At 38.6% G+C, this 10,835-nt stretch overlaps 1 protein-coding gene and 1 long non-coding RNA gene across 3 annotated transcripts; one reads left to right on the top strand and one right to left on the bottom strand.

The window, feature by feature from the left end:
• Window positions 4,049-4,568, bottom strand: LOC109825544. Its single transcript, XR_002243020.1, has 2 exons — window positions 4,457-4,568; window positions 4,049-4,350 (listed from the first exon to the last, which is right to left on the bottom strand). It is a non-coding gene; the product is annotated as an uncharacterized LOC109825544 (long non-coding RNA).
• Window positions 5,896-10,386, top strand: LOC109825028 (cell division cycle 20.5, cofactor of APC complex-like). 2 transcript variants are annotated; one of them, XM_020391708.1, is made up of 3 exons: window positions 5,896-8,689; window positions 8,773-9,137; window positions 9,270-10,386. In XM_020391708.1, the coding sequence occupies exon 1, from the start codon at window positions 6,161-6,163 to the stop codon at window positions 7,406-7,408; it is 1,248 nt and encodes a 415-aa protein (XP_020247297.1). In that variant the 5' UTR covers window positions 5,896-6,160; the 3' UTR covers window positions 7,409-8,689; window positions 8,773-9,137; window positions 9,270-10,386. The 2 variants fall into 2 exon arrangements, with proteins under 2 accessions (XP_020247297.1, XP_020247296.1); XM_020391707.1 differs by having other exon boundaries at window positions 8,773-10,386.

Here is a 10,835-nt window from a genome sequence, read left to right on the forward strand (position 1 = left end):
CTGATGAGTCTCGATTATCTGAGTATCTGGTTATGTATGAAGCTGAGAAGTACTCACTCTATCAGCATGCAAAGTGCCGGCTCCATCGTCGTCATCACGTGGCCTTCAAGTCCCGTGGAGGAGAGGGGCTAGGGTTATGGGTCGAGATCTCTTTTGCCTTATATAGGCAGAGCGAAAACTCCACGGGACTTAAAGTCCCGTGGAATTGCAGTTCTCATTTTTCAGAGCCATGCTTTTCTAGAAAATGAGCCTGAAACTTCACGGGACTTCAAGTCCCGTGAAGTTTTTTGAACTCTGAAACTTCACGGGATTTGAAGTCCCGTGAAGTTTAGCAGCTTAACAAAATGACTGCTAAACTTCACGCGACTTGAAGTCCCGTGAAGTTTGGGAACTTTTTCGCTAAAACCAATCTGGTTTAGTCCCGGAGCTGAAACCAGGTCGGTTTTGACAAATAAAGTTGAAAGTGGTCGTTTTTTGGGAATAAATTTGCAAATAGGGCTCTTTTGAAAATTTGTCTTTATATAAATTAATTGAAATCTTTTTGCATTCAGTTGAACTGTACTTGAATAATATATAATAGAGAAAATAAAGATAAAAAATTAGAGTAGCAAAAAAACTCAACTTTCAACTTATTATTAAATAACTAAATAAAGGCTAATATGTTAATATTTAAATCAACAAATAAACCAAAATTATATAGAACTAACATTGTGCCAATATTGATCTATATCCACTATTCCAATAAAGTGATAATTTCTTCTTTTTTATTTTAAATATGGTTGTTAATATTACTTATTATCTTATAAATTTTTTTTATTAATTTTCTTGAAATTACACTGTTATGGTTTCTATTTCAGGCCTGTTTGGCTCAAAGAAGAAGTGTGGAAAATGCATGGAAACCTACTGACACCGTCTTCCTATGTCAGATTTAGAAAATAGAATTCCTATTCCGTTGTTTGGTACTCTGAAAAACTTTCTAGAAACCTTTCCAAACATATCAGAAAACGTCATCAAAAAATGGAAAAGCCAATTCCGAGTTTTTAAGAAGGAATTGGGCAGCAAGTACATAGAAAAATAATAATAAATTGAGTGAATGTGTTTGACTTGAAGATTTGGAAAGTTTTTAGAGCTTTCTGCCTTTTCTTTTCTGTTTTTCAAGTTTTTTATCCAAAGGAGGGAATTGTGCTGGTAGAGAATTCCATTTTCCATTTTTTATGCAAAACAAAGAGGAAAAAAAACCTTTTCCAGAAAACACCCTTGAAGGCTTGGAAGACAGGATTTATATTGGATTCCTATTCTATTTTTATTTGGAAAGTAACCAAACAAGCACTTCTTGTCAAGTAAGTTATGCACGTGTGATTTAGCTAACTAAAAAGAAAAGAAGAGAAAAGAAGCTAAGGATTTCTGGCCAATTAGGTCCCAGATTAAGGACCTCCACCAAGCCTAAAAAAAGGATGAACTTCCACTAGGTAACCAACAGCCAGCACAAAAATGGTCAAATATCTACAACAAAATAGTCCCAAAAGATTGGGAGCAAATACTTTGTTACTATTGACATTGTTGTTGCTATTTTATCACTATGTGATGCTATATACCAAAATGTGAACATCAACCAGGTCTTTTAAGTAAAGTTACTGAAGTTCTCAGTTTCTCCTGTTGTAATGACTCAATTGACACCATGGATGACATATTTCACTATTACCCCCCAGATAACATCGAACTTTCCAAGCACATTAATATCATGGATGTGATCTTAAAGCAGTTAAAATATAGAATGTTGCAGTTACATGCACTTAAAAAAAAATCAACTACTTATCACTTGTAACAATTGTTTCATACAAAACAAAATAATAACCAAAATACATCAGCCATGATAACTTTTTTTCCATGAATTTAACTATGAATAAACTTTTCTTCAAATCAAAGAACGTATAGATTCAAGTCATGAAATATGAAACAGGATTTTCAAATCAAAGAACGTATAGATTCAAGTCATGAAATATGAAACAGGATTGCAATCGTTTTCTCAATTCATATTACGTAAACCATGTGGCAACACAAAATCGTACAGGCTGATAATAAAACTAGCGTTGTACGAAAAGCTGCCCTAGAAACAAATTGAAGTAACTTATGCACCCCAATGTGTGGCAGACATGTGAACCGCTAAAATGATGGCAGACTCCCAGGAATTCATTATTTTGGAGTGTATATGCTAGTCTGCACAGGTGCGTGCACGCACACAAAAGGAAGGATGAAGGATGGAGGGAGGTAAATGGGTATAATGAAATAGGGTGGAATTGATTTGGTTTTTCCAGGTTAAAGCAACATATTTAGTGCCATCAATACAAATTACTCAAACATGGGGATGTCTAATATTTTGATGAACAAATATTGAATAAGACATGACTAAGGTAAAAAAAAAAGAAACATAACAGATAGATTTCTCTCCCAGTGCTGTGGAGACTAGCTATTTCTAGAGAGTCTAAAAGTTACCAAGAGAGGACACATGATTCTTAGTTATAAACTGAGGCTTAATTGAAAGAGCAAAACCATCATGATCTTTTTTCTGAGAATAGAGGTACTTAATCATAAAGAAAGTTGCACATACATATACAAACATGACATAAGCGCACATCAGGGAGGAGAAAAAAATTAGCAAAAAAACATTACAGAGGGTTAAGCAAGTGTTTTCTTGTAAACAAGTATTAGCCATCTATAAGTGTAAATTATTCTCTCATGCAAGTAACAAAATTTAAAAGAAAGTGATTGGCACTTGCAGAATATTAAATTTCTCCCTACGTTACCAAGATCTATACAAGGAGTCCTCCCCGAAACAGAAGGAAAGGGAGAAGAAAGGAAGGAAAGCAAACGGCTCTCCTCTCTGAGCAGAAGGAAAAGGACAAAAGAAAGCAACATAAGCATAAAAACAAAATTTATATAGATAAACAAAGAAGACAAAAACAGAAGAAAGAGTAGTTAATCCTCGACTTAATTCTGAAAATACAACTATAAAATGGTTCTATCACACAAATATATTGGGATCACCAAAATGTTCAGGATCTGACAGGTTTAAAAATACACAAATAACTCTATAAAAGAAGAATATCCAAGGAAAAATAAAGTAGATAGAACATATTACAACTAAAAGAAGAATATCCAAGGAAAAATAAAGTAGATAGAACATATTACAAAAGGAAGAGGTCATTTTAAGGCATCCCACAAGCAGGGTAGGAAAAATAAAGTAGATAGAACATATTACAAAAGGAAGAGGTCATTTTAAGGCATCCCACAAGCAGGGTGAAAGGTTCTAGAGCACACCACGTCATACAAGTAAATTTTAACCAAAAGGAAAGGTACATCTGACATATTTTGGTGAACATGAATCTGTATACAAAAAGGTTCGCATGTTGAAGCATACTAATACAGTTCTATACATAGAGGCTCTACCATCACAAGCTGGCGGAAGAAAGATTTACAAAAATTTGCAATTATGAAGCAGATGCCTGGGCAGGGACTTTTCTCACATTAGCTGCAAGCTTATAAAAATGGTGTCAACTAAATTAAATAACAAATGAATACCCATCTACTAATTTCTTTATCAGTTACCTGCCTTATTTTCCTCTGTTTATCATTCTTCTTCTGTAATTGCTTTCCCGATGACAATGCCAAATAGTCTTATAAAACACGGGGTGCTCTTAACATAGGCAGTTAAAGACCATGGGCAAAGGGAATGCACAAACGGTAACTGAGGTGATTACAAATATAAATTTTTTTTTTGAATGACCCAATTGTTTTGGTTTAGTTTCAGTTAAGTTCATTATGGATCACAAAAATGTTGTGAAGAATGGCAATAGCGATCAAAAAAGCAGCCCCTAGCGGTTGCATACGAAGTTTTCTACCAGATTCCTAGAATCCTATAATGTAAGGATTTGGTTTATATTTTATAATATACGACAACAAAGAATATGGTAATACTGCCATAATCGCCGATTATTGATTGATGCAACATAGCGTATAGACCAGTTATTGTTATCCAAAACATATGCAGTTCTCAATATTCACTGTTTTAATTGATGGCAAGACTATAAAGACAGAGACAGAAAAATGATCTGCCTAGTAATAGTAACCATCTCAAAATGAACAAACAATTTCAGTTGCTAAAAAAGTTACCACGTTTGGGTAAATTTGTAATATTAAGTCGGCGCCTGTAATAGTGAGATTAACCAACAAAATAGCTCATTATACATCAAAAAACCTAGTAAAGAAAAAATTAAGAAAAAAAATAAGACCGACCCGGCCTCGAGAGAGCGCAGATGCAATGGAGAGAGCGATGCTAGGTTTTTCCGCCACCTGCAAAAATAAAAAAAATAAAAAAATCAGGGAATAAAATTGAAAACTCTGGGCTTTGGGCGCCATGAGAGAGAGAGAGAGAGAGAGAGAGAGAGAGAGAGATCACCATGAGGACTTTGGACGCCATCGGGGGAAGAGAGAGAGAGAGAGAGAGGGAGAGGAAATTTACTGAAGCTTTTCTCTCCCCTTTTCTGAGGGTGAACCGGAGGTGGAACCGGTTTTCATCGGGTCAATTTCACGAGACCGCCTGAGAGTGGGAGTCTTTTCACAAAGCACCTTAAACTTTGTTTATCTCGCATGGCCCCCTGAACTTTAAGTTGCAGCGATAACCCCCGTGAACTTTGAAATTTTCTCATAGGACCCCTGCACATGATTTGCAAATAAATAGAATTTTTATTTGAGAGAAAAATTTAAAACCTAGAGGAGATTTTATGTTGCTTACAAATGACAAATGATATATTATGAGCTTTTCCGCTCAAAAACATCTTAATTACTTGTAATGTACGGGTAGGGGTCCGGTGAGAAAAGGTTAAGTCCATCCGGGTTTTGGTAGACACCCAAAATTTATGAGGTTATGTGAAAAAACCTTCAAAGCATAGATAGTAATTGCTAGGCGTAGAATTGAACCAATAACAAACTGTTCGACTATTATTCGTCCAGCTATTCAATGAAATTTGATAATCTCATTTAATAGTAAAAAAATAATTTTAGTAATTTTTTCATTAACAAATAGAAACTAACCAAATACATATAAATAAATTTACAATATAGATAACTTGGAGGATAAATTTACAAATACAGATAATTTGGTGGGTGATATAACTGTAATCAAGGAAATTAAAAGTTGTGTATTGCATCTATCTATATTACTATATAAAAAACTTAGTGGGGGTATCAAAAAGTTTGAAGGACATTTTACATTCTAATAGAAATGTGATGGGTATATAGGTAATTCTACCTTCTTTTTTTCCTTCCCTTTCTCTTTTCTTTTTCTAGAACAATATTTTAAACTATAACATGAATATGAAATTAGAGCTTACTAGTTAAAAATCTACCACAATATGTTTTGTAAGACATATAAATATAAAATATAAGGTTCTTATCTAATTTAAATTACTACACATGAATGAATATAAGTACTTCTATACTATTATAATAACAACTTCCTAGGGGTGCCAAAAAGTTTGAAGGGTGTTATATACCCCAATAGAAATGTGAGGGATATATAGATAATTTTTCCTTTTTTTTTTCTTTTCTTTTATTTTCTATATAAAATTTGGAATGGTTAAGTTTACTATAAGCGGTTTGAGATCTAATGTAGCGATAATTTGGGCAAAGGGAGAGTTTGTAATAATAGTGTGGGATCTTTTATCTCTAGGGTTTTAAAGCTTGGGTGTTTATGTGTGAGTTTGGAGATTTTTTGGGCTTCTTCGTGTAATGAAGCCTTAAGAGATAACAGGGCTCAAGGAAGCGGTATCATACGGAACGGGCGCAAGAAATTAACCCGGTCCGACCCGGATCGTACCCGCCGCCACCGACCTTAGCAGCGTCAGCGAACAGACCCCCCGCGTTCTATTTTAAAATCTTAGCTTAAACCTAACGCTAATCTCAAATCTCTCTTTCTCTCCGTCTCAAATTCTTGATATAGCTGCTGAATTCGCAAACCCTAGCTCACTCTCGCTCTCTCGAATTCGAAAGTTAACTCCTTTGATTCTCCCCTCAACTCAATATCTCGTACTGACTGATTCTCTCTTTTTCCTTGAAAAAAGTTCCCGCCACCGCCCAAACCCTAACCCTAATCCGGAAAAGGATGGATCTTTTTGATCGTCGACGCCGCCATCCGGGGAGACGCAGGGACAGGGAACTACCTGTTCTTGATTTCCCCATCACGCCGGCGAGCTCCACCGCGCCTTCGAGATGGGGGCGCTATCGGCAGATTCTTGACGATCTCTTTCTTAGCATCAACGACGATGGCGGCAATGCCGCCAACAAGCAGAGGAAAAGATGTCGCAGAGAGAAAGAACCAGTGGAAAGTATCATCAGTGCCGGTCAGATTCTCGACGCGCCTGGTCTCCAGGACGGCGATCATCTAAACCTCCTCGATTGGAGCCCTAGCCGCAACCTGGCGATCGTCCTCGACGACGTCGTGCACTCTCTGAACCCTGGCACCTCCGCTCATGAGATCGTCTTCGACTACATGGGCAGTTCAATTTCGAGCCTCAGCTGGGCTCCCGACGGCCGCCACCTCGCCGTTGGAATGCACGATTCGCTGATTTACATATGGGACGTCGAACGAAAGTGCCCGACGAGGACTTTGAGAAATGTGCACTGCAGATCATCTCGAGTCGGGTCTCTAGCTTGGAAATGTGACAACATACTGACCTCAGGAGGCTCAGACGGCAGAGTTGTCAACAGCGATCCCAGGATGCCGTCTGCAGCCCACGTTGTTCAAAGCTACCGAGGACACGGGCCCGGCGACATTTGCGGGCTCAAATGGTCTCCTGGTCACGCAAGCTCCAAGCAACTAGCGAGCGGAGGCAGCGACGGCCTGGTTCATGTATGGGATGCTCGCAATCAGAATCAGTGGGCTTTTCGTTTCAAGGTTGCTGCTAGAGATGCTTCTGTCAGGGCCCTTGACTGGTGCCCTTTCAAGGGTTGCTTGCTGGCCACAGGGGGAGGTGTTGGAGGGGACGGCAAGAGCAACGGATCGATCAGGTTCTGGAGCACGCAAACCGGTGCTTGTGTGAGGTCGGTGAAGACCGGCAGCACCCGAGTCTGTGCTCTGATGTGGAGCAAGAACAGCGAGCAGTTTTTGAGCTCGTGCAGAAGTACCGATCAGGATCACATGACTCTCTGGGACTACCCATCCTGTGTTAGGACAGGAGAGCTTGTGGGTCACGTCGCCCCATACTTAGCTTTGAGCCCAGATGGCACCACGGTTGCATCGGCTTCGGGGGGCATCGACTCAACGCTGAGACTGTGGAACATTTTCCCCCCAGTTCCCAAGCCCACATCTAGAGCGCTCTTCAGCGGTTCGTATCATGCACACATCAGGTAATCACACACGCGCACATCAGGTAATCACACACTCGAGCACGCGCACACACGCACACGCACCACGCGCGCATGCATACGCACACTTTGCTTGTTTATTTATTAACATGCCAGTAGTTCGTATAGTACTTCGTGGACACGCATGCCATATCTTAAAGTTATTTTGTTGATTTTTCCTAACCGGTTTTTTTGATTTTAAGAAGTTTTTCCATATAAACATGCACCTTCATCTCTTGTACATGTTATGCTTTTATCTACTTGAATTGTGCTCAGTCGAAACCAAGAAAAAACCTCGTACAGATCTCACTGAAAGAGTTTGGTCACAAGCTGATTACTTTGAAGCATGAGAAGAAAGTTGTTCTATGGAGGTGCAAGAGTTTTGCGATGCGACTGGTGCACATATTCTAAGCAAGAGGTTTTAGAGCTTGGAGCTATTCTCACTTCTCCCTCACCGATATCAGCATGCACGCACCACACGCGCACGCGTACACACACTTTTGCTTGTTTATTTATTAACATGCCAGTGGTTTGTATATTGCTTCGTGGACACGCATGCCATATCTTAGATTTCCTAATTTATTAACATATCGCATGCCCCAGTAATGTATATACTGCATCACAGACATACACATGCACATCTTTGCTTGTTCATTTATTCTTGCAGGCTTTGTACATACAATGCTAATTCTACAGTAGCACGAGCTTTGTTTCCCAGTAATTATGTACATTACCTAATTGCATTAGTTAATTTTCCAATTGGTCGTAGTTAGTCTGTTAAGTTCAAAAATAAAGGGGTTTGCTTTCTTTGTGTGGGTGTGTGTTGGCGTGTGTATGAGTGGATGTATGTGTTATCCTTATTTTTGTTCACATGTTTCAACTAGTTTGAATTATGCTCTGAACTCTTTTTTTTTACCTTGCTATTTCTTTCAATTATGCAAACTTTTTAATTGTAGCCTGAACTCTGAAGTCACTTAAACCTGCCAACTTTTTTTCATACTTTTACTGAATTCATATAACCGAAATTTGAAGTTTTCAACCTTGATAATCTTTTTCTGCACATACCCCTGTACTGCATCCAACTAGAGGCATGGGACGGTAGACTTTGTTAGGATTACAACCGTTGATGCCATTACTGCTTATGGAGAAATGTAAAGTTTTAGGGAACAAGAATAAGAGAAAGGATCCTGAAGAGATTAATGCTACAAAGTTAAAGAAAAGGTGATGGACTGTAAGGCGCAAGAAGTGCAAGAAACTTGAACATAATTCAAGGAATTGCAAGGAAGGAGTAAGTTTTTTTAATTTACTGAGTGTTTGTATTGCCTCTGTGACTAGTGCATGATTGTCTTTTCTTTTTCTCGTTACTTGTAGGGCAAAGCAAGTGCTACCGACCGCAATAAACATGTGGCTCAAAGCAATGTCAGTGGTGTTTGGTGGCAACGATATAGGGTTTGAAGTGTTTATGGGCTATGTCATACCCAACAACATCTGAGGAGTATGTGACACAAGACTATCTGAGACCTTTAGACCCAACTATGAGTGAAGGAAGAGTAGTTGAGATTGTTTGGGGTATGTCGAGAAGACTTTGTTCACTAAGAGGAGCAGACTTTGTTCACTAAGGGTAGCTGAGATTGTTTAGCCAAATTGAAGCACATTTCATCTCTATGGGCTTTCAAAGGTGTGATAGCGAGCAGACTTTGTTCACTAAGAGGAGCAGGGAAGGTAACATCATCATTGTAAGTGTTTATATTGATGATTTAATATTTACTAGTGATGATAAAGTTATGATATCTGAATTCAAAAGTTCCATGATGAGAGAGTTGGACATGTCAGACTTGGGGAGATGAGATTTTTTCTTGGCATTGAAGTGTTGCAGAGATCCAATGGTATCTACATACGCCAAAGGAAATACGCACTTGAAGTTATAAAGAGATTTGGGATGTTGGAGAGTAATTCAGTCAACAATCTGATAGTTCCAGGTTGCAAAATCAGCAAAGATGAAGGTGGCATTGCAGTTGACGAGACACACTTCAAGCAATTAGTGGGGAGTTTGATGTATGTCACAGCCACAAGACCGGACATGATGTTTGTCACTTAGTCTTATTAGTAGGTACATGGCAAAACCTACAGAACTTCATCTGCAAGTAGCAAAGAGGGCACTTCGTTACTTAAGAGGGACTGTGAATTTCGGAATCCACTACAAGAAAGGAGGAAGTCATGAGCCACTGACCTATACGAATAGTGATTATGCCGGAGATGATGATGATAGGAAAAGTACAAGTGGATATGTATTTTTGCTAAGCTCAGGTGCAATTTCATGGAGTTCGAAAAAGCAGCCGATTGTGACTCTATCAACCACAGAGGTAGAGTTTGTGGCTGCGGTTGTGTGTGCTTGTCAAGTTATTCGGGTGAAGAGAATTTTGAGGGAGTTTGGCATTCTGATGGAGGTTGTACTGATGTGAGATGTGTCAACAACTCAACTATCAGGCTGTCTAAGAACCTGGTTATGCATGGCCGCAGCAAACACATTCGTGTGAGGTACCATTCCTTCAGAAATCTTACCAAGGAGGGTACAATTGCATTGGTTCATTGTGGAAGTTAAGATCAGGTTGCAGATTTGATGACAAAACGTCTGAAGTTTGATGCTTTTCTGAAGTTGAGGGAGCTGTTAGGAGTTCGAGAAGCTCCTAATATTAACTAACTGCAAATTGCAGTGAGTTTAAGGGAAGGATTGAAGGGTATTATGGTTTCCTGATGATACTAGAAATGGTGTTGATAAGGTCTTCAGTTTCAGTTTAATAAGTCCTATTGTTTAGGAGGTTGTTTACAACTTTGACCCTTTCTGTCGGGTTTTCTGTTATTGACACTTTCATGTTTCAGTTACCACAATCTGTTTAGTGGGTTGCTTCCTTGCTTTCTGTTAGTACTTGTAAAGGCTATATAAAGCCATCGTTGTTATTCAATAAAACACGAGTGATTCAAACACAACAGACTCTGCCGTCGACCGAATTTCGCCAGCGGCGGTCATCATCTTCTATAAGATTTAGAATGCTAGGAATTAACTTGTGAAGAAAAATATCATACCTTGAGCTGAATTGGGTCTAAGATGGATTTGCTTCTTTTTTTTCCCCCTTTATTTATATCATTCTCCAGCAGGACTACGAGCAGAGTATGAATTTGGTTTTTTTTTTCTCTCTATGATTTCCCGTTGTTATAATCCTTCCTGAGGAGATGCTGACTTTTGCTCCAATGGCCAAAAGCCATTAAATCCCTTAGGTCCCGTTTGGCAAAGGGTTAATGAAGAGGGGTTAAAGAGAAGGGTTAATATACTTAGCCCATTTGATAATCCGAATGACTAAATTATTAACCTGTTAAATAAGTTTTATTTTAGCCCTTATGATCAGTTTTAGTGTTTGAGAATAACAATAATTTTG

This window comes from Asparagus officinalis, chromosome 10 (assembly GCF_001876935.1).
Source record: "Asparagus officinalis chromosome 10, Aspof.V1, whole genome shotgun sequence".
NCBI lineage: Eukaryota > Viridiplantae > Streptophyta > Magnoliopsida > Asparagales > Asparagaceae > Asparagus > Asparagus officinalis.